This window comes from Rhinolophus ferrumequinum, chromosome 17 (genome assembly GCF_004115265.2).
Source record: "Rhinolophus ferrumequinum isolate MPI-CBG mRhiFer1 chromosome 17, mRhiFer1_v1.p, whole genome shotgun sequence".
Taxonomy (NCBI): Eukaryota; Metazoa; Chordata; class Mammalia; order Chiroptera; family Rhinolophidae; genus Rhinolophus; species Rhinolophus ferrumequinum.
The window spans coordinates 14,807,232-14,831,427 of NC_046300.1; the positions used below are offsets into that span (position 1 = coordinate 14,807,232).

Genomic DNA, 24,196 nt, shown 5'->3' on the forward strand with positions numbered 1-24,196 from the left:
GAACACTGGCATGAGTTAAATTTTAGCTCATCTACAAAAGAGGAAAGGAGGGCTTAAGAAGCAAATCAATTGTGCAAACGTGATCTTCAAAGTATTTAAGAAATGATCTTTTCAACACGTCTGAACATCATTTTATTAACACCCAGCTTTCTACCCTACATTATCTATCCATTAAAGCTAGATCTGCCAGATACCTTCTGAGAAACATTTAAGAATACTATTGTGGTCCTTTAATCAGAAAATTCATATTTATTGAGTATTCATTCTGAGCTAGAAACTGTGTGTTAAGCACATTCTATACCTCTTAGGTAGGGATTAATCGCCCCCATTTTACAAATGAGGGCATTGAGGCTCGAGGGGTTCGTCCAAAGTCGCCCAGTCAGAACACAGAAGCTATGGGTGAAATCATCGGAATAAATGAGTGCTGAAGCCAGATCGGAAGTTAGGTCTAATATACAATGGCACCCTCGTTGCGTTTCTTTGTCAGTGTTTTATCTGGAACACTTTTTGTTAATTTAGCTGAGCTGCTCCCAAATTATTCCATATTAGTGAGGCTTTTCTGTCAGAATAAAAAGATGACTTGCTTACAGCCTCACTCTGGCCAAACTCTGGCTTCTTGTCTCAATGGGCTCAAGGGCAAAGGATGAAAGAAATGTCTGTGCCTGATTTTATCAATGCACTGACAACTTTTGGGAGTCCTAAAATATCATGACTTGGCTGATAGTAACGAATGTTTTATAGTTCTTGCTCTTTAATTTACAAAGTTTCCCCATATGTCATCCCGCGGCACCTCTCGTTTTCCCACACGTTCTGATAAAAACCAAACAACATATGGTAGTAATGATATTGTCCTCCTATCAGACGTAAACGAAATGGTTTGACTTAAGTGTATATGCGCCACTGGTTTATTTTACTTTGTCTCCTAAATTCATTTTTGTTTCCCATTCCTTCTCCATTTCCCAGTTCCAAACAGGATATTCTGATAGCATTTCCCACCCAACCAGAAACAGGAAGCACCTGAAAAGTCATGAGAAAAAGGTCCTGGTGCCAAACCAAAGACCAATTTTTTAAGAATTCAAAAGTTTGAGGCATTTTGGACAGGTGCCCACACACTTAGAGGCTTTCCTCAATTAAAACCAACCTTCCAACATTCTGAAGAGACGACAGCTGACCCTCACGGGGACCTACAATAAGGCCACAATTACAGAACAATGTGTGGTCTTTCTGAGTACTTTCACCTGAGTTTTCTCATGATGCCCTCATAATAACCCTCAGAAGTCAATGCAATGAGCCATGGCAGCATCCATTCCCATCCCCACGGAGGGTCCAGCCACAGGCCTGCGGCCACGGAGCCAAAAGCATGGAAACGCAGGCCTCAGCCAAGCATCCCACCGCCCCTCCGTGGTCTTTCCGCTATTCCACAGGAAGTGTACCCCTTCCTCCGGGGCCCTGCACCCACTGCCAGGACCAACAGTGGATTCCCACCATCCCTCTCTTCTACGGGCCCCAAGAGGCATTCGGACTCTACGCAAGTCTCAGTTTTTCCAGTTGTAAAATGAACTAATCCTGCCTTAATGCCACTTTGGGTCCTGGGGGAGAGGTACCCGGCAGTATACACTGGCAGGGATTTTAAAACATTGTGTTCCCTCTCTGTTTTCCCCTGTGGATGGGGAACTTTTTGATAGCTAGGACTGTGTCACTTGGGTTTTATCTATTAGGCACTTCCCACAGTGTCTAACAGGCACTTAATAAGTGGAATCTTTCTGGTAGACCAATTAGTCACCCCATGGTGATAGACAAACACTTGCTTGGCATATAGTACATTAGCACATAATATAGTGTGTTAGCATATAGTATTTATCAGCATATACAGGCCGGGCACTGTTCTAAGAACTTACCCATATTAACTCAATACTTTCCACAGCCCCTTGAGGTAGGTGAGGCAGAGAGAGGTTCAATACCTCATCTGAAGTCACACCATTAACAAGTGGCAGAGTCAGCACTTGGACTCGGGCAGTCTGGGTCCAAAGTCTGTGCTCTTAGCTGCCATGCTACTCTCCATGATGTGGCACATGGGTAACAGAATGGAAAGAAAAACTTGGCCTTGAGAAAGCCACACCACACCTCCAGACCTAAACAGAGACAGGCTGGCCAAGTGATATCTGAAAGGTCATGTCAACTTCTAAAACAGTTCCGTTGTACTTGACCAAAATGTGATTGTCCCACCCAATGAATACAGAGCTTGCGTCACCAAGTTTTTCCACATTAACTAGAAATTATGGTTGCCTGCAGAGCCAAAGTAGGTTTAGTTTAGACCACAAAACAGAGAGGTGAAGAAGATGCCCAAAACCAACAGAGCAGAGGCAAGAGAACTGTGGCCTGCATGCCCCACCCTGCCAGTCCAGTCTTCTAGAGAAATCTGAGCGTCTGCCATCTCTCATCTCTTACATGACCAAGAACCATAGAAATGTCTTGTTCAGTCCACTGTTCTAAGCGACTGCTCTTATACACCAACACTGCCCACCCCTTATTCCTCCCTGGGTCAATGAATGAGTGAGGACACAAAACTGTGCATGCGTGACCATGGGGGAGAAGGACTGGGAGGGGGCACGACCATTTTGCTAATGGTTTTGCGGGCTCCATTTGGCCATCATTAAGTCAAGGAACAATGAGAGGCAATCCTGGAAGCCTGAATCAATCTCACAGCCACTGTTAAGAGGAATTTCGGTTCCTCTTTTGCTGCGTAAGGACTGCAAAATCTCCATGGCAAACAATAACAAGCATTCATTTCTCACTCAGACATTTACAGATCAGCTGATTCTAGTTGGTTTCTGGCTGCAGGTTTGGTTCAGGTCTGTCCACACATCTCTCTTCTGGGACCAGTGAGCTGCCAGGGGCACGTTCTGTGGCCACGGTCTGAAGCACCCAGAGGGGTGGGGGGGAGCCATGGTGCCGCTGAGACCAAGGCTCAGAGCTCACAGACTACTGTAGATGAGGGACAGACGGAGTAGACCTGAACCCAACTGTCACCGGCCCTGCGGCTGCTCTCCTGGCTCACGCAGGCTTCCACACTCCTGCCCGGCATCACGCCAGAGCCATCAGCTAAGAAGACAGGAAGGCAGGCAGATATTCCCCTCACCTCGTGACTATACCTTGGGGATAGTTCAAACAGTCGCCCTCTTCTGACAGGTTCTTACTGAATTCTCATTGAAATGGGAAAGTCCATTTCCCAAACCCAAACAGAAACCACCACGACCCACCGGGGCACCAAATGGTTTGCTGAGGGCAGACAGGCAAAATTCAAACCCCAGCTCTACCATTTACTGTATGAGTGACCTCTGGCAATTGAGGTAAACTCTGAGCCTCCGCTTCCTCACAGTGTAACAGGAAAATGGCAACTCCGAAGTCCACCTACGGGGGCCCACCCACAGCCCCTCAGCCCTTACCATTTCCATGGGAAGAAAGGGAGGAATATGCTGACCAGTCGGAACTCGGCCTTCACCCATATTTCTGTATTTATACTACCTAGCCCTCCCTCTTGACCAATTACCTGTATAGTTTCATCTATTTTGCAGATAAAAGTTTTTCTTCTGTCTGGGGCAATGTAAACAGGGCCAGAGTTCAATTTCCCCACATGGCCCAGCCAGAAGGGATCAAATGTTCATCCTCCCGGAAGGAAAGGGTTTGTGTCTCCTACAGGGACCCTGCCAGCTCTTCTGCAGGGCCATTTCACAAGACACCCTGCTAGGGCCACCTGAGTCCCCTTCAGGGCCTGCCGGGTCCTCCACAAGGCAGAAAGAAATGCACGTGTCCAACTAGCATTTCTCAGAACTCTCTTTGGTGGCCACAAAATTTGACACCTGGGAAAATCCAGGGAGGCCCAAAGGCCATGTGGGCATAGGCCAGTGGAGAAGTCTGTCGGAACAAATAAATTAGGGAGAAAATTAAAATATAAACAGGCAGCACTTCAAGAGGACACAGGTTCTAGCTCTCTTGGAATTAGGCTAAGAAAACCTGAGTGTACAAGCTACAAAAGTGAAGAAAATGATAGCCTTTTCTGAATCCTTAAAGCCAGATTCGACTGACCTAAATAAGCATCAGCTCAATGGCCCCCAGTCCCAGCGTTTGAAGATTTTAAGCAGGGAGCCTGAGGAAATACATTTTCTTTCCAAGACTCCAAATGCCCCTCGGTGAGGAGCTCTTAAAACTGTGCTGAGAGTGAACCCAATCCTCCAGCGTCTGACAGGTGCGTGGACCAGACCAGAAGCAAAGTCAGACTTCAGATGTTATGAAAACTGCATCCCCTGCCTCAGGACATCTATCCACGGGTGTGGCCAGGAGCTGTCTCGGGAGCCTTACATCCATCTGGGAACTACACAGGCCTACAGAGACCATCGGAGCCACCCTCTGAATTTTCCGGCAAGGACACTCAGGCCCAGAGAGAGAAAGTAAGTTTCCCAAGGTTGCACAGCATCTAGCCGTGCCAGTGAACCAAGAGTTCTGTCTGACCGCTTAACTGAGGTTTGGTGAATTTTGGTCTCCGAGACTTCATAAAGCTTGGTAAGCACCGTGGGCTCTGTGGCAGACATGGGCAAGGGTGGGCAGGTCCCGGAACTGCTGCCCCCTTCTCACTCTCCTCATTACCTGGGCAGGGCCTCAGGCACCAAGATGCCATCTAGGGACACAGTGCGTGTGAGCATTTGGAGAGCTGCGGGAAATGGAGATGGGCCAGGGGTTGCTGACAGCACGACGGGTAGAGGGGAGGGAGAATCAACAGCACTGACCTTCATAACAAGGGATCAGCGTCCTGCCTTTGGCTTGGAGGTTGGACGGGATGATGTAACAGAAGCCGTGGGGCAGGATATGGTCTGTTTCGTAGTAGATGTTCTTCCAGCGGTGGGCGCAGGCCTGGAGGACAGAGAGGAGTTCAGAGCAGGAAAGTCAGCCCCAGGAGGTCGCCAAGCAGACCCCAACAGTGCCAGGTGGTTCTGCGGGAGGAGAGAGGAGCAGAGGGGCAGGAAGCCCTCTTCTCTCCCAACCAGCCACCCCTTTGAACCAGGCACTATTCTGGCCATCAGCAAAGTGCGTGGTGGGCATCAGCAAACAGAACAAGAACAAGCCCGGAGAGGAGACAGATAACAAACATCTAAACAAGGATTGTAGCTGGTGCTGAACACTGGGAAGGAAAGACACACGATTATGGGGTAGAATCTGCGAGTGGAAAGGCCTAAAGAATGACAAAGAGCTGACCATTGAGCATATAGGGAAGTGTGTTCCAGAAGGAGGGAATGTCAGGTGCAAAGGAGGCACGTGAGAAAGGCTTACAGGTTCAAGAGAAATACGGAGGCCAGTGGGGCTGGTCCGGAGTGACTATGGTGGAGGGAGATGAAGCCAGAGGGGACAGCGGCCAGGCCATGGAAAGGACGGGGGGGGGGTGCGGGGGGTGTCTCCTCTAGACTATGGGGACAGCTATTATTTTAGCAGATGTGTAACGGAAGCCGATGCAGTCTTACACAGGTGAGGGGTGTGAGCTGATTTACAGTTTGGAAAAATAACTCAGCGGCTGTGTGGAGACTACAGGTGGGAATGAGTGGAGGTGAACATCCAGGTGAGAGATGCTGCTGGCCGGAACCAGGAGATGAGAGAAGGTAGCTTTGGGATGCACGCTGGAGGTAGAGCTGATGGGCTCTGCTAGGTGTGGGGAGAGCAGGAAAGGGAGAAAAAGCAAGCCAGGTGAAGGCTAAGACAACCGCCCAACACCCACCTTGGGGCCCTCAGGCCAGGATGGGTCTGCTGTGCGTAGCCCACATGTGCGACTGTGCACTTAGTCAGTCATCACGTATTTCCTGAGCACCTACTGCATGCCAGGCTCTGGGCTAGGCACTCGGGAGACAGCAGTGAATAGTCACGGCCCTTCTCTTGGGTCAGTCTGACGGGGAGGCAGACTCGCGTCCTCATGAGGGAACACACCGAGGAAAAGCCGAGGACCCAAAAGGCTACTCCCCTGCTCACCCCAACACCCACTGGATCAGCAGTCGGCCTCCAAACTGGAAACCCATCAGGGTCATCTGGAAGCCTTATTAAAACAGACTGTGGGCCCCACCTCCGAGATGCTTGCTCAGGCGGCCTGGAGTGGGCCCCGAGAATCTGCACTTGTAACAACCTTTCAGGTGACCCTGAGGCTGCCAGTGTGTGGAACACACTTTGGGGAGCTCCTGTGCAGAGCTGGTTCCGCGTAAAGTGGTAGGTTGAACCATATGAAATTGCTAATATTTGATTTTTTTTTTTTTTTACCTACAGAAACACTTCAGTATGCGTATCATTAACTAGAAGTAAATGCTTGCTGACGGTTCTTTTTTTGAAGTAAACTTACAGCAAAATGCACAGATCTCAAGTGTACCATTCAATGAGATTTGACAAAGGCATATGTTCATGTAACCAAACCCTTAGCAAGATACGGAACATCCCACCAGGAAGTTTCCTCACACCAGAAAGTGGTTGGTTTTGACAGGCTGGTCAGGGAAGGCCTCCCTGAGGAGGTGACCTCTGAGGAGAGAACTGAAGAGAGTGAAGGAGCAGCTGCGAGGGGATATGAAAGAAGGTTCAAGGCAGGGGTCCCTGAGGTAGGCAAGAGCTTGGCATGTGTGAGGAGATGAGGTCCTCAGACAGACCCTTGGTCAGCTAGCTCTCAAGAGCAGCCCCTCAGCACTGAGGTCAAACCTGCGAGGAGATCCTCAGGGAGGATGGTTCTCACACACAGACACTGGACCAGAAGCATCCTTCCCCACCCACCACAGGACACACCCAGCCTCATGCTTGGACACAACTGCCCACTCCAGTGACACATGCGTGTCTCTGCACCTCTGAACACCCACAAGGCTAATGAGGAGCTGACCTGCTTACTCAGAGGACGATGCACTCTGCCCAGCCCCGGCCATTTCTCGTGGGCATTCACGGCCCACTTCTGCGAACAGATCACTTCGCTCTGGCCAACGGACTGCATTTTTAAATAATCGGAGTTTTTAACGTCTTGGTTTGTTTCTTTAAAATGTACTCCAGGCCATGACATTCAGCATTTACGTGATCCACGCCTGACTTTTGCAACCCTGGAAGGCGGGCAGAGTTGTCTTTAGAATTCCCATTTTCTATATGGGCACCTGAGTGTCACAGAGCGCTTTGCCCAAGTCACCGAGCTAGTAAGTGCTGCCAACAGGACTGGAAAGCACCACTACAGAGTCCTTCTGGTCTTACTAGAAAACATTTTCCATCTTGAGAGTCCCAATTCCTGCCTGATAAGCCATCAAAACCCACCCCTGAGGCAGGTCTAGTAGCGATTGTCCTTACAGACTTCCTCACAGGACCCAAGACCTGAAATAACCACTCTGGCGTCGAATGGAATGCCCAGGTTGCTGAAGGGGGACGGAGCGTTGGAGGGGGTTCTCTGGAGCCTGGTCATCCATCCTTCAGGTCATTCTATGAAAAATCACTGTTGCCAGCCTCTCTGCTCTTCATCCCTTCAGACCACTGGCAGTAGGACCTTTGAGAAGGCCACTTTCTGCCAAGAGCGACGAGGACACACTCAGAATGACTGGAAACCTGAGCTGCCCACACACTGCCTCTTGCCCGATGATATGAAACTAAAAAAATCTCTTGTTCGCCCTTATACTGCAAACCACCCTCATTCCTCCCCACTCGGTACAGTTTTGTGCTCACAGCACATTTCTCAATAGACTGAAATGATACGGGGCAAGGAGCTCTAAAATGTGTCACTAAGCAGATCATCATCCTATTCGGCTAAGTAGTTGTTTTTTTTTAATTTTAATTTTTAGTTCCAACTTAATTCTGATGGCTTGCAAACTTGCATCACTGATTATCATCTAATTAGCTGGTAAATCAGTTATATTTTAGTTTCTGGATTCAGCAAAGCCCTTGGTTTCCAGGGCTTACCATGTTTTACTGGATTTCTGGGTTGGAGGAACCATCAAAAGAGGTGGATGTTTATCGTGAGGCATACTGACTCTCGTAAGGGAGGATTTTCTGCGTTTACTGTCTAGTTTATTGTCTCCTCATGTGTTTTGTTTTTTTTTTCTAAGTGCCATAAGCTAAGGAGCAAGCTTAAAAAATTCCTAGAAGATCCAAATATTGCATTTCACAGTAAACGAAACTAAAATTAGGGCATTCTGTGAGGTCAGAGATCAAAGTGTCGAAGGCATCATGCATCTAGGAAAACAAGGACAAATGCCTCTGAATATAAATCATAAAAAGACTGTTTAGCCCTGATTATCATTATATATACACACATGTCAGTCTGACCCCTACATTAAAAAAAACTCCCAGGGACTGTCTCCAAATCATTAATAACGCCATCAATCTCTCCAAATGAGCTCTGCTATGAGGGAGAAATGGGACAGAGAAGGAAGAACAGGGAAAAGAGAGCATTCTCTGGAAACAGCAAGACTCGATCAAACTCATATTCCAAATAATGATAACAAAGGGTAGGAGGGGCTAGCACCACCCCAAATCTTGGAATCGGACACATTTCAAGTTGTAAGGATTGTTTTTCCTCCCAAAAGGAGACAATGAGCAATTTTTGCCAGAGGCCTTTTTTGTTGTATGGAAACAGCACGTCCTGGGAGGGGTGAGAGGGAGTGGGCTTCTCCGGGTGTCTCAGCCACAAAGCCACGGAAGTCCCCACCCCCACCCTCTTACACGTGCATTTGCAGAGGGCCAGAGCTCTGACCAGGCCCTCGGGTCCACCCCTGGGCCACTGAGAACAGTGGGTAGAGGGAACAGGGCTGTGATGCCACAGAAAGATGTCCCTTCCTCCAGCCAAGAGAAGAAGTGGCCTCGGAGACACAGGGAAAGCTTCTGGGAAGTCCTTCTGGGAATGTTCTCCCAGTGAAGGTGTACACAGATTATTTGTGTACTTCCCTGCATGCACATTATAGCGCAATAAAAAGCTCACCTAAAAAAAAATCAGGAAACAGAGCAACCAAAGTCAATGTGAAAATGTACCCTGTGGCTTTGAAAAACAGGGACAGCTGAGACATGGCAAATAGATAGGGACTGCTCTACTGTTTGCAAAGGAAACAGCAGAGATAGAGCCGGAGAGCACTACTTCCACCCAGAAATTATCTAGACACTCATATTCCTTGTTGTCTGAGCCTTGGAGACGAATGAAAAGCAGAAACCAGACTTGGGCATTTTGAGTCGCCCTCCCAGGTCTCAGAGAAGAGTTAGTGCCTATGCTAGGTTTGTTGGGTAGTTAAGGCAAAAAGTGATTTACCCCCCCTTATTTCTTAAACTGCTGTCTGCACACTGGGAGTATGGTGTGAGAGTGTAGAAAGGGAAGGGGCCTGTCTCTCTCTAATCCCCACGCTGTGTTCACACCTGGTATCATTTGTTCCCTGGGGAAAACCTGGACGGTACCACAATACCTGTGAGCCGAGACTGGCAGACACAAGCCAAGGTCAGTCTGCCAGCCCAGCCCAATGACCTGGGTCTTGCCAGAGCTGATTGCTAGGTCCATGGGCCAGAAAACGCCATTTTTCACTGGGACACTTGACTCTCTGTCACAGCTTTCAAACTCTTCCTTTGTTCTTTACTTTGAAATCAGCACCAGATACCATTTTCAAAACGCTACCTTACCTCTTCCTTTTCAAACTCAACCTTAGAATCCAGTATTACGCTCCTGGGGGATACAGGTCTCATGCCCACACCTCCAGGTACCTGCTGAGTTCTCAACATGTGTTTGAACAAAACATCATCTTCTTGTTTTTAATTTTAAGATAGTTGCCTGCAAGAAAGCTCTGACAGGTAGATTTGAGACATTAAAAAGCAAGTGGATATGAGGCCTTTAAAAATGTAAATGTGACTAGGTCACCACTCCTGGTACGTAGTCAACTACTACTTCTAAGAGGCATTTCACAGCATTTTGCTTCATGCTTTTATCAACCACTTAGAATCAGCCACCAAGAAGAGATGGCAATGGATTTGGTTTCTAATAGTTTTAACATTGACACTCTGCCCTGTATTATCCAAACATACTTTCAGACAGCACTCCGTCGAGTGATCTTCTCCAAGCACTGAGAATAAAAAGGATAGAAGATTTGGTCTCTGTCCCCTCGTGGCTTCCATATAAAAGGACACATACACGCAAAATAAATTACACATATAAAGTAACCATATAATGCTGAGTTCCTAATGACACAAAAGATGCTAACCTTGTTTCAGACAGAATTGTCACCAACGGCAGGCTTCATGGAGTCAACACCAGAGAGGGCAGAGCAGGGTGGGAACAGAGGGGACTTAGGACAAGTCTTATCTTACAAGACAGTATATGCACAAAAATGCACAAGGACTACTCAACAACAAAAAATAATCCAATGTAAAAATAAGCACAGGACCTGAACAGACATTTCTCCAAAGAAGACATGCGAGGTGTGATCAAAAACTATAGTGCATGTTTAAATTTAAAAAAATTATTCCAGTAAAAGACACATTGCCATTAATCCCCCTCAAATACTCCCCCTCGCTTCAAACACACTTATCCCATTGTTCTTGCTGCTTTCTGAAGCAGTTCTGGAAGTCCTCTTTCGTGAGTGTCTCTAGTTGTGCTGTCGTGGCTGCCTCGATATTCTGAATCATTTTGACTTTAGGGAAGAGCCAGAAGTCATACGGTGCCAGGTTCGGTGAATAAGGTGGATGAGGACACACCATGATGTTTTTATTTGACACAAATTGCCATATACCAGAAGTGATGTGTGACACAGAGCATTGCCATGATGGAGGATGATTTAGGGCATACTTTAAAACATACCTTCTCTCAACCATAGCTCACACTCAACTGATTGCACCGAACAAGTTGAAACTTGTCACACACGCCGTTACTAAGGTTCCAAACGCCATTTCCCATATTGAAGCTCCCAGCCTTTCCGTTGGATGGCACTCGGCAGCAGCATTCACCGTATTTGCTGACCACAACAGAAAGGCTCCATGTCCCACATTGCTTCTGGTATACGGCAATTTCTGTCAAATAAAAACATCACGGTGTGTCCTCATCCACCTTATTCAATGGATCTGGCACCGTGGACTTCTGGCTCTTCCCCAAAGTCAAAATGACCATGAAAGGTAAACATTTTGAATCGATTCAGGATATCAAGGCAGCCACGACAGCGCAACTAAAGACACTCATAAAAGAGGACTTCCAGAACTGCTTCAGAAAGTGGCAAGAACAATGGGATAAGTATGTTTGTGAGGGGGATTATTCTGAGGGGGATTAATGGCAATGTGACTTTTACTATAACAAATTCTTTTTATTTAAACATTCACCATATTGTTTGATCACACCTTGTACAAATGGCCAAAAAGCACATGAAAAGATGCTCAACATCACAAACCATTAGGGAAATGAAGATCAAAACCACCAAGAAATATCACCTCATTCATACCCATTAGGATGGCTACTACCGTGTCTCCCCGAAAATAAGACCTAGCTGGACAATCAGCTCTAATGCATTTTTGGAGCAAAAATTAATATAAGACGCAGTCTTATTTTACTGTGAAACTGGGTATAACATAATACCGGGTCTTATATTAATTTTTGCTCCAAAAGACGCATTAGAGCTGATTGTCAGGCTAGGTCTTATTTTTGGCAAAACAGGGTATTTCAAAAAAAAAAAAACAGAAAATAAGTGTTGGTGATGATGTGGAGAAATTGGAACGCCTCTTTTGTGCACCGCTGCTGGGAATGTAAAATGATACAGCCACTGTCGGAAATAGCATGGTGGTTCCTCAAAAAAATTAAAAATAATAATTACCATAGGGTTTTAGAATCCCACTTCTGAATATATATACAAAAGAATTGAAAACAGGATATTGAAGAGATATTTGCATACCCATGTTCATATCGGCAGTATGCACAATAGCTAAGAAGTGGAAACAACCCAAATATCCATCAACAGATGAATGGATAAAGAAAATGTGATATACCGGGGGTGCCAAAAAATTGTATACAAGTGGACACTTTGGTCAACGTTGCTCAAGCAGTAGTTAACCATAATCAAAAGTGTCTGGACGTTGATGGTAACCACTTTGAGCACCTCTTGTAATTGCAGAAGTCAAATGTGACTTGTATTCACCTTTTGTTGTCGGAATATATTGAGTATTACAATTTTAATACAGTTTTCCTTTCTTAAAATGTGTATACATTTTTTGGCACCCTCTGTATATATACAATGAAATATTATTCAGCCCTAAGACAAGGAAATCCTGTCATGTGCTACAATATGGATGAAACTTGAGGACATTATGCTAAATGAAATGAGCCAGTCATAAGAAGACAACGCATAGAAATGAAATCATGTAGTATTATCTAAAATAGTCACTCTTACAAAGACAGAAGATTGATAGTCACCAGTGGCTGGTGGAGGGGGACACGGGGAGTTATTAAATGGGTATCAAGTTTGTTTTGCAAGATTAAAAAGCTCTAGAGATCTGTCACACAAGAATGTGCATACAGGTGGTACTACTGTACTGTACACTTAAAAATGGATACAATGACAAATTTTATGTTGCATTTCTGACAATTTTTCAAAAAGGTATGAGGGAAATGGGTGCTGTTGGATGCCCCTCTCCTTCTCCAGCACACACATATGGTGACTTATTAAATGCAGGGTGCAGTAACTATTTTTAAAAAATGAGAAAAATAGCTCTGCATGTAATGAATTAGAACAGGATTATCATAGCACCATTACCACAAATGCCCCAGCTCTGCCTTTGTGACTTCCTTTGCTAAATCGTCCCCATGACCCTCACTGCCGTTCATGTCCCCAGAGATGGCCCCTTCCTGATACTAATTTGCAGTAATGCAGAACCCTCGGGAAACAGACTCTCAGCCCCATAGAGGTTATCCTTCCATGGGGAGAGGAATTATTTTCACAGGAGCAACCTCTGGCTGTAGGCTCCAAGCTCTCTAGAGTGTCATGTGTTATGCTGTCATCAGGCCACTGCCTCCTCTGTTCTGAATCTCAACCTCAGGTCACCCTGATTTGGGATGGATCAGCTGGTTTCCTCCTTTCCATAGGAGGGCAGACAACCTTTCTGGTCCTCCTGGGCCCGAGTTGTCCAGTCAGGGTCAGGCCAATACATCTAGAGGAATGCAGAGGCTTGGAGAGGGTCCAGGGCAGCCCGGGACAGTGATTAAAGGACTAGAAACCAAGACAAACGGCGGGGTCAGGGACTCTCAACAGGACCTACAATGGTTTCCAGTAGGGAGACCCCACAACACTGGTGACAGCATCCAGCTGCTCCCTTCCTCCCCACAAGGGGCTGACAAGGGGGAGATGCCTCATTTGTGCTGAGAAGGCAGGCAGAATTCAGATGAGCAGCCTCTGCCGTGGAGAAATTTAACACAAAAGCAGGCTCCTCAGAGATGGGACGGAAACATTTTGCCTAGATCCTGCAGGAAAACCTGTCTCCCCTGGGATAGAATATATGTATACCCTCTGCTTTATAACATGTGGCCCAATGGGAGCCCTCAATAAATGGCAACTAGTATTATTTTGACTCTTGATCTTATGCTTTTATAACAAAAAACTCATACAGCTTCCCAAAAAAAGCCCATGCATGGCAAGAAAAGGCCTACAAAATCAGGAGACTGGTTACCTCAGCGGGTAGTGGCACGAGGGCACATTCTGCCATGGTAGCAAGTGTGTGTACAGCTGTGAAAAAATTCACCAGGCTGTTCACTTAAAGTTGTGCGTATTAAGCACATGAATGTCATACCTCAACAGAAAAGGGAAAAATAGAATGAAAAAAAAAATGGACAAAACCTCTGAAGCAGTTATAAATTCCTTTTTGTTGGGTCCAATAAAGCTTTGTGCAATAGTGGAAATGTTCTCTCTCAGTGCTCTTCACTACAGCAGCCAGTAGCCATCTGTGGCTACTAATCACTCAACATGTGGCCAGTTTACCGGAAGAACTGAATGTTTAACTTAGATCAGTGTAAACTTTAATAACTGCATGTGGCTGGTGGCTATCTTACTGGACGCACAGCTCTAGGAAAACACGAATCTCAAGGACAATGATTCACTTTTCTGTGCATCTCCCTCAAAGCACCTAATGGATCAGAATTCACCATATACATTTGGGGAGCCAAATAACTGACTATTTAAAACTAATATGCATTTCGTAAAATACAATAGCATGGAGGAATGAAGCGGAATGAACTACTGATACACACAGCATGGATTAATCTCAAAAGTATTCTTTTGGGTAAAAGGACTCTTACCCAAAAGAGCACACCGTGTGGAATTCCATTTTTATGAAGTTCTAGAGAAAGCAAAAGTAATCCATGATACTGCAATTCATCACAGTGGTTGCCTCGGGGTGGAAGGAGTTGACTAGAAAGGGACAGAAGAGAACGTTCTAGAATGACAGAAATAGTCTGTATCTTGATGGGGTGGGCGTGTTACACACAGGTGTGTACAAGTGTCAACGCCCAAGCTGTACTCTTAAGATCTGTGCATTTTGTGTACATTAGACATCAACTTTAGACACACACACACACACACACACACAAATATTTATGTAATGAACGAGATTTACAAAGCGCTTTTATTATGCAGTTTGTCATATTTCATTAGCCACATCTCAGCACCTCTGGGACAGAGATGATTAACATCTGACAGATGAGGAAAATGAAAAAATTTGTCACTTGTCCACGTAGTAGTCCAGAACAGGCAACCTCACTCAAAGCCGTGCCCTGTCACCATGCCAAGCAGCTTTCCTAAGAGGTCAAAGTCATTCATTCTGAGTGCCACCCCGTCCCCACGCACCCCCAGGTGGCCTTACCAGCACACGGCCATCGGCCTTGGGCTGCCGGGCCAGGCTCACCCCCATCCACTCATCATCCCGGTCTTCCCGGCAGGTCTTTCCACAGGACATGCCCCGATTCTTCCCTGGAGGAGAAAGAGACAAGTCAGATGTGCATTGAGAAATGATGTCCCGCTGGCTGCTTGTCAAAGGGTGGTCTGCAGCCCAAACGTTTCTCACCAGCTCCCGAGGAAATAAGGAACTTACAACAAAGTATAAAATCAGCTCCACTACCATGCATGCTGTTTAATTCAGCCAGTATGTTTTTTATCATAGCAAGACTTTCTCAATGGAGGAAGCAGTGCTTTGGCTTATGTTCTGAAGCAAACTCCTTACTGGGCTGTGCACCAGTAACAAACAGGTCACCAGCCAGTCACACTCCTTTGCTGCTAAAGAACATCGTGAAGATACTTCATTCACAAATAATAATAATCAGAAGCTCTTGATGGGAACAGACTTGGGAGAAACGGAGGAGTTGAAGTGGTTACAATAAAACAGTTCTACTTACTGAGCGCCTACTATGTGCCAAGCACAAGTCTGTATATTCCCCTCTATTATCTCACTTAATCTTCTCAAGGTCATATTGTGAGGTAGGTATCTTAGTCCTGATTTTAAAGGTGAGGAAACTGAGGCCAAAGAGGCTATGGGACATTCCCAATGAGTCCCAACTAGTAACTGGCACAGCGGGGCTCGGAACCCAGGCGGAGCCATCTGATTCCAAAGATGGTGTAGTTTCCACTGAACCAACGTGAGCTTTTTAAAACTTCCATCAATCATATCTTTCCCTACTTAAAATATAAAACCTCAAATTGATTCTAATGGCCTCTCCCTTCATACACAGACTAACATCCTAACGCCTTACCCAGCCTGCTGGGCCCTGTGTGACCCAGCTCCAGCCTACCATCGAATCTCCTCTGCTCCCGCCGTCTCCTGCCCACCACTCCAGCTTCACTGACCTCACTGTGTGCTTTCAAATGGCACATGCTTTCCTCTGCTCAGAGGTTCTGCTTCTGGTACCTGCCCAGCTAACTAACTACTGTGCATCTTTCCAGTCATGTATGGATCAAATATGAGGTTGGTGCAAAAGCAGTTGCGGTTTTTGCATTTATTTTTAACCTTGTGAACCACAATCACTTTAGCATCAACCTAATACTACACCCTCCTGCCCCCCGCCCCCGGTCTTCAAGCACTCAACTATTTGTGTCAATGTCTCTTTTGCCCACTAATTTGCAAGGCCCGGGATGGCAGGGTCTTTGTTTTGTTCACCAGTGTATCCCAGTGCTTATTAAGTAATAGGTACTCAATGTGCAATGAATGGGAGGGAGGGAGGAAGGAAAAGAAGGAGGGAAGAAAGGACAGAAGAAAGGAGAGAAAGAGGGAGGGAGGGAGGAAGGGAAGAAGGGAGGAGTGGATAAAAGATCAGGCCACTTTGAGAAGAAAAAGAGGAAAGTATGAGATGCAGAACCCACTTCCACCTCGGCAGTGATGTCCACCCACCTCGAGCCATGTCCAGTTCGGTGCATCTCCGGTCCGGGTTGGTGTGGATGCGGCACTTAAACACAGCCCCAGGAGACTTCACTGAAGTGCTGTATTTGGAATCTGCCTTTGGTGCACCCACGAGGACCCTGCACATCAAGAAGAAAGGGCATTCCGTCACAATCCAGTGCCAGGAGAGAGGGGGCCGATGGTTAAATCTTCACCCAGCCAGGAGCGTGCTGTCTGCATTAGACTGTGCTGGCAGGCCTGGGGGGAGGGCCCCCTACACGGAACCTGTTAGATTTTCTCCAGGCACACTTAAAGCTTACGTTTGGTTGGGAACACATACAACCCACAAAAGCTTCTTATACAGAATCGATAAAGAACTCCCTCAAATCAATAAGGAAAATACAGCTATCCAATAGAATAACGGGCCAACGACTCGAACAGCTACTTGACAAAAGACAATAACCAAATGGCCAATTAACATACGATAGGCACTCAAGGATATTAGTTATCAGAGAAATCCCAATGAGATACCACTTCACTACTAGAAGGCTAAGACCAAAAAAGACTGAGAATGCCAAGGGCTGGCAAGGATATGGAGCAACTGGAACCCTCAGAGGCTGCCGGTGGGAGTGTAAACCATCACGAGCACGTTGGCAGAGAATTCAATCGTTTCTAACGAAGCCGAACATGTGTCTACCACCCTATTCCATTTCTAGGAACACATCCAGCCGACATGCGTACAGATGTCTACCAGGAGACATGTACAAAAATATTCACAGCTGAATACATAATGTCCAAAAACGAAGAAACCCAAAGGTCCATCAGTGCCAGAATGCGTAAGTGAATTGTGGTATAGAAATACAACAGAATTCTACTCAGCAATGAAAATCAATGAACACCACTCAACTGTAACCACACGATGAATCACAAATGGAACACTGAGCAAACGCCGTCAGGGACAAGAGCATGCTCACTGTCTGATTCCATCTATCTGAAGTTCAAAGCAGCTGAAGTTTAACTGTGGCGTTAGAGGTCAGAGTCATGGTTACCTCGGGGGAGGCGAAAAGGGGTTGTTGTTGGGAAGAGGGGACTTTCTGGAGGTACGCAAGATGTTCTACTTTTCAACCTGAGCGGTGTTTACACAGATTTGTGATAATTCATTAAATTGTATATATGACATGGGCACTTTTCTGGATGTGCATTTGACTTCAATTAAAAAAAAACTGAGCAAATAAAAAATAAGAAATTGGGAGATGCCATTTCTCTTCTGTGTCCACCTCATCCCCCTGTGTCCACCACACGCAACACATACATTTAGGGGGACACAGGAAAGTGGTAGTGGTGCAGAATTAGAAACACATCCTCTATGCCAACGCACACCAGAGATCGAATCGTTCGCATACAAACAGGGGCAAGCATGAATCTCTACAACCTTCGTCTTGAACTGGAAATCTGCCTTGGGGATGAGCCATCCCCAGCAGGACCCTTCCCGCTGGAGGAAAAGAGTAAGACCTGCCAAGAAGATAGATAAGACATATTTGGGCCTGTGTGGGCGCAGGACACGGCGGGGACAGCAGAGAGTTCCCCTCCCGATGTTACAAAAACAACCTTGATCTACAGGTTTATGCACTGTTTCTGGAAAGCAGTCAACCAAAGAGCTATAGCAAAGAATACTAAATAGCACCCATCAGGCATGGTTTGTGCTGAGGTCTGAGCCATTTGGAAAAAGATTTGCACAATAAGACTTTAAACACAATACCCACACCGAAGTTCAAAGAGTACAACATTCCAAGCCACTGCTCAATGAGAACACGAACTGCTCCATGTCTCTAGAGCCTGGAAAGGGGATGCAATTCGCCTGAAAAGGTATGCGGCACGTTATAAAATAGATCGTCTCCACTTGCCTAGGAATAGAAAGCATTACACATTAGGTGTCTGTGGAAAAGGTGTCTAGTAGAGGCTAAAATGACCCCAGACAGCCTCCCTGGGGATATGGACGGGACCCAGACTCGCCCCACTTTGTCCTGAAAGCCACCTTCATCTTGGGATCTTGGACACTAAACCTTTACCCCTTCCCTGGCCTCACACTGACACTGCTCCCCCACCCACACTCCGGCTGGGCCACAGGGTAGATATCTAATCAGACAACAGAAGTCTGAGTCCCTCAGACGGGCCTTCAGCAAAGGCTGGCAAATATCACAAGGGACAGCCACACTAATCTGGCTCAGACATGTGTTACCAGGTTCACAGGAAGGCATGTGGGCCCATCTTAATTGCCACTGCCCTTGAGCCCAATCCCTCGATACCCAGAAGGTTAAGGATCTCTGAGGACACAAGGAACCAGAGAGGTCCACCCCTTCCTGGAGACGTTCCTTCAGGGTCAGTCTTGGAGAATCTGTGTTTGATTTTGTGAGGAGTCAAGGCACACCCTGCTGGGGTGTGAGAGGAGCCAGGCTCCGAACAAGCTGCCCCACGGCCCCTCAGAAACGCCCTGGGAAGCTGCCCCTCCAGGTGTCACTGGGCAGCTCAGTCCTCTGGCCTCACCATGGTGGGCCACACAGCTGCACAACTCCAAGCTGGAATCCTCAGCCTTCAGAAATCACAGCAAGCACTTCCCCAAGCAGACCACACCGCCTCCGTCACCCACACGAGAGCAGTTTGGCCAGCTCTTGACTGCTCTAACTCCAATGCATGATGACACACAAAATGAAACTCCAGGAAGAAAGCCACGTTAAGGGATCAATTTCCCCCCACTTGCTTCTGGGGCTGAGCTGCAAAGTCACCAGGGCAAGCCAAGGGTTGCTCTCTGTAATGCCAGTTGTGTTTTCACAGGTGAGAAGAATTAGCAGTTTGACATATCTAAACAGCTGAAACATCCACCACCTTGCCATATGTCAGCCTGGAGGAGCTGGGTAACATAAAATGCCTCCTCCTCCACTGCAAAACCTCAGTGGGACAGGGCTGGGTCCAAAAATTCCCACCAACTCCAACTCTAAATTTAGCACAGTGAATAAATGTCGCTTGTAATTCATTTTGTAAGAATTACAAAAAATTAAACAAAGGGGAGAATTAATCACATACCACAGCAGGCTGTTTATCGCGTGTCTCCAATTGGCATGGGAACCCTGGACCTTTCAGAAAGTGCCACTGCTCCAAATTTACAGACCCAAATTCACAGGTTAGCCATGCAGGAAGGGACCCCAGAGAGCTCAAATGCCAGGTACTGCTTCTCCCTGACTAGCGCTATGACAGAGGGGCAAATTTTATATCCAACTCTAAAGTGGAGAAAAGACCTGCTGAGTTACTTTTTCCTTCCAAGCCCAAGGTAGTCAATGGTTCTAATAACAATGGCTGATCAAGCACTGATAACAACCCGCTGATTCAAACTCCTAATCAGCTGGTCTAATGAGAAAGTTTTTCCCAAATCCTGTGTAATGGGAAATGCAGCAAGAGATAAGGGGCGTGTGTGCATGTCGCTCACTGGGGTGGCTCGGGGGAGACTGGGCTTGTATCTCTGTGTTTACAGAACTTTGTGGCTTCCTCCTTTGCCTGGTGCTGCTCTTTACCTAGGCCACTGGCCAGCAAGACCGCTGCTGCAGGCCAGCCGATGAGCTTGTCTCTTCTGAAGTTCGTTCAGCTGGCTGTTCGCCAGGCTGATCTCAAGAGATACAGTGTAATGGCTCAGAGTTCAGGACAAGCCCCTGAAAAGATGCCATCTGCTTTTTCTCATTATTCTCTGAGTTATAAAGAGACATCCCAGATACTTCCAACATCGTCTAAAATCTTCCCTGGCACCCTTGACAAGACAATAAGATATTTCTTTCCTCTGTACAGTGACCTTATAAAAGGGCCTGAGTGTCACAGCTCACTACCCCCCAACAGGCACCCATCAATAAATCATCAGGCTGATTCTGACTTTTGCTTGCTACTTCAGGTGTGGTCCTCAGCACAGCTGCACAGAGAACACCTGGGAACTTGATGGAAATGCAGAATCCCAGCCTGCTAAGTCAGAATGCATTGTAACAAGCTATGCAGGTGATTAATAGTCGAGGACATGCTATGTAAGCACCCACGCTGATTACAAGTAATCGTGTTAACTGCGAGCCCGTATGAACCGATAGCCCTCGAGATATGAGACTCTCCTCCTATCTTATCCCCAGTGAAAGAAACACTCAAACTTTAAAGACATTTGAGAGTCCTCTCATTAACTCAGAGCTCTCAAGTTCTAATTACAAGGAAAACCAGCATGTATCGGGCACTCGGGGTGTGCAGGTGCTGGGTTAGTTAGGTGCAGGTGCTGGGCCAGGTGCAGGTGCTGGGTTAGTTAGGTGCAGGTGCTGGGTTAGGTGCAGGTGCTGGGCCAGGTGCAGGTGCTGGATTAGTTAGGTGCAGGTGCCGGGCTAGGTGCAGGTGCTGGGCTAGGCTCCTTGCGGACGGAATTGCATTGAATCTTCACAGCAACCCTACAGGAGGCACTAATATCCCCATTTTAGGATGGAGAAGCAGGTGGCCAGAGAAGGTCATGGGACTCGCTGGAGCCCACAAAGTGTATAAGATGCCAAGCTGTAGCAAATACCTTGGCCGCTGAGTGCAGGGCCCACTCCTCTATTCTGTCCACCCTACATCAGCCAGAAGGAAGAAAAGGGAAGCAGGAGGTACCCAGTGCCCCCTCAGGTCACACATGTGATCTGCCTGAGAAAGCCCACGTGATGCTCCATGGATGGCTCCCAGGTTAGAACTCTGATGTGGAAGTTTCCTCATGCTGAAGAATAGACTGGGGTTTACAAGAGAAAGAAGGCTTTCTCCTTCCCATCAGGCTGAATTTTTCCATCACATTTTTGCTTTTCTAAAACGTTTACATTGCTGGCATGGTTTTGCCCAGGGGTTCACCTCTCTTCATGAGTAGTTTATGCACCTGTTTGGACATGTGGAGACCTGTTCATCTGCTGGCACCAGTTATGCTCGTGGGTTGTCTGATTTTTTGCTGAAGGCAATCCTGTCAGGCAGCTCCTTGTGTGCATTTTACTCAGAGGTGGTGGGTGACACTGCTGGTTTAGTGGCAGAGATGGATCTGAACCGTCAGCATCCAAGGGTGTGCTCTTTCCGGGCCCCCAAACTCCCCTTTGTGGTGGTTTAGATGCCCTCCTTTTTCCCAACATAGCCACTTCCTTGTTTGGCCTGTGTATGGTCAGGCTGGCTACAAAGGCTCCAGTCCAGCCACCCATCCGGTTCTGAACCCATCCCTCACCTCCGGAGGGCAAACTGCAGGTCAGGTCCCTGGAGAGCAAGGGGCAGAGAAGGGCTGAGCCACAACTGCTTCCCTGGGGAAGGCTGACCGCGTCTCAAAGGTTCCCTCCTTCCCCACAAATGCCACAGCAGTGATTCCACAGGGCAAACTGCAGCCAGATCCAGGACAGCAACTGGGGATTCCAAACCTTAAACCCATTAGGTTTGCTTTCATGCATCTGATCCCAAAGCCAAAGCTTCCCCAAGGACCCACATGTCAGTTACAGGAGTGGAATTCACTGTGTTCGCCGCACCGCACGGAAACCCCAGGAATCACTCCACATCCCTCAATGGGCAAAAGTAGCCAAGACTTGAGTACAGGGAAAGCTACCTCCAACCACACCAAACCATTCACACCCAGAGGGAAGAGACTCCCTAGGGCCAAGGCCTGCCAAATGAAGGTGTGGAACCAGAACAGCTTCAGAGGCACCTCTTTCTACATTTGGGGAAACTGGGGCTCCAGGTGGTTAAGCAGTGTATACTAACTGCTTGTAAGTGTTTTAAACGAGTAGTACCTCCTGAATTCTAAGCCTCGAGGGCAAGTTACTCAGGGAGGTGAATCACAGGGGTAACACAGGGTTCAAATTCTGCCTCTACCACTGTGAAGCTGTGTGACCTCAGACAAGTTTCTTAACCACCCTGAATCTCAGTTTTCTTCCTCTCTAAAAACAGGAGTAAAAATGTACCTTATAAGGGTTCTTATAAGGTTTAAACAAGATAATGTTTATAAAGCACCCAGAATGTTGTCCAAAGTAGCTATTCAAAGAAATGTTAGAATGCTGGGAAGTAGGCTAAAAACCTTGGCACCCAACTCGTCCCAATTCCACCTCTGAGCAGCACCCCCAGGAGCTCACAGATCCTTAGAACCTCAGTCCTTTTTTCTGGTGTGCCAGGCAGGAATTTATTCAGACCATCAAAGAAATCCAGGAATGGCTAGGATACTTTCACCAACTAGTAGCAGATAGCAAAAGTAACCGCAACTCTCCACCCTTCCTGTATCCATGCCCTTTTCAGTGTGGCTTTCCATCAGAGATGGAGTCTTCTTCCCCACCTCTTGAATGTGGGCTGGCCCTGTAACTTGCATTGGCCAACAGAATGTGACGGAAGAAGGATGGCTTGACTTCCTAGCCTAGGCTTCAAGAAACCAAGCATACTTCTGATCGCTCTCTTGGTACCCTGCCCTGTCACCATGTGTACAAACCCAGGCTGCTGAGGGTGAAAGACACCTAGCACAGAGATGAGCCATCCCAACTGAAACCATCCTAGACCAGCCAGACAACCAGCCACCCCAGAAGCTAACAACAGATGCATAAGTGAGTCCAGCTAAGAACACAAGTACCACCCAGCTGAACCCAGCCGAAACTGCTAACCACAGAATCATGAGCTAATAAATGGTGATTGGCTGAAGCCACTGAGTTCAGGGGAATTTGTTACACAGCAATACTGCAACAATAGACAACAGATACATCATCAAGCGAGGGCATGCCACCTTTGAAGAGAACTAGGCTATGGTACCAGTTGCTCCTGGGTCCACCCCAATAATCTAAGTCTGTAGCTGAGAACTGTTGTTACTACTCCTCTACCTACCTGACCGCCTTTGCTTCCCACAAAGGAATCTCATTGCCAACTAAGACCACAAGGTCCAAGAGCTCTGATATGTGAAAGGCAGAGTGGAGTGGTAGCAACAGCCTGGAAGAGTCTGCCAGCTCTTCTCCAGGTGTGTGACCTTGGGTAAGTCCCCAGGCTCTCCTTTACCTCTAAAACAAAGATAAGAAATGCAGAGTCCCCCCTCCCAAGGCAGTGATGAGGCACAAAGGGAAATGGCAAACAGCAAAGTGATGGAGCCATGCACCCAGGATGGGCTCACTTCTGAGAATGAAATAGGATCTTTCATCTGCCAAGGCCAAGAGTAGACAGGGAGGCCAAAAACAGCACCAGGACACTTTTTCTTCCTCCTTAAGAACCTGATACCTTGGACAGGGGCTTGCTGGGATGAGGGAGGGGAAGGCAGTATGGCTGACCCTGAGAACAACCAAAGCAGCATCAAGGCAGGCCCACCTGGGTTCAAATCACAACTCCGCAATCTACTCGCTGGGTAACCTTGGACTTGCTGCCTGTGCCTCTGTAGCAGCAGCCCCCACGGTGTCAGGGTGACTGTGAGCATAGCCCTTCTGGCACATAGGAGGTTCTCCTAAAAGGCTGGCAAAAATAATTATTTTCACTTGGGAATCCCAGGTTGGAGTAAATAAAGGGAGGGAGGAAGAGGGGTACAGTGCATCCCAGAAAATGCTGATTGAGAGAATGCAACAGGTGGAGTGCCACGCCCAACTGGGAAAGCGCAGAGGCACAGGCAGCCCCCCCACCCCCGAGAAGCATCAGCCCCCTGGTCGCCTTGTCAGGGTGTGAAGGGGCCTCGCAGGCTGCTTCCCTGGCCAGGGACTTGGATCTCAGCAGATGTACTGAGAGGGAGCAGCTGAAGAAGGAAGCGTGGCAAAAAGGCTAATGTCGTCCTACCCACCTGGAAGCATCTCGGAAACATTAAAATCCACGA

General features: G+C 47.2%; 1 protein-coding gene across 1 annotated transcript in view; it reads right to left on the reverse strand.

Moving 5' to 3' along the window:
• Positions 1-24,196, reverse strand: part of ITGA9 (integrin subunit alpha 9) — a 296,740-nt gene that overhangs the window by 263,826 nt on the left and 8,718 nt on the right. The window contains exons 2-4 of the mRNA XM_033132690.1: positions 16,372-16,499; positions 14,854-14,960; positions 4,785-4,908 (exon numbers count right to left, since the gene is read on the reverse strand). Of these exons, the coding sequence (XP_032988581.1) occupies positions 4,785-4,908; positions 14,854-14,960; positions 16,372-16,499 (359 nt within the window). The remainder of the gene's footprint in view (positions 1-4,784; positions 4,909-14,853; positions 14,961-16,371; positions 16,500-24,196) is intronic.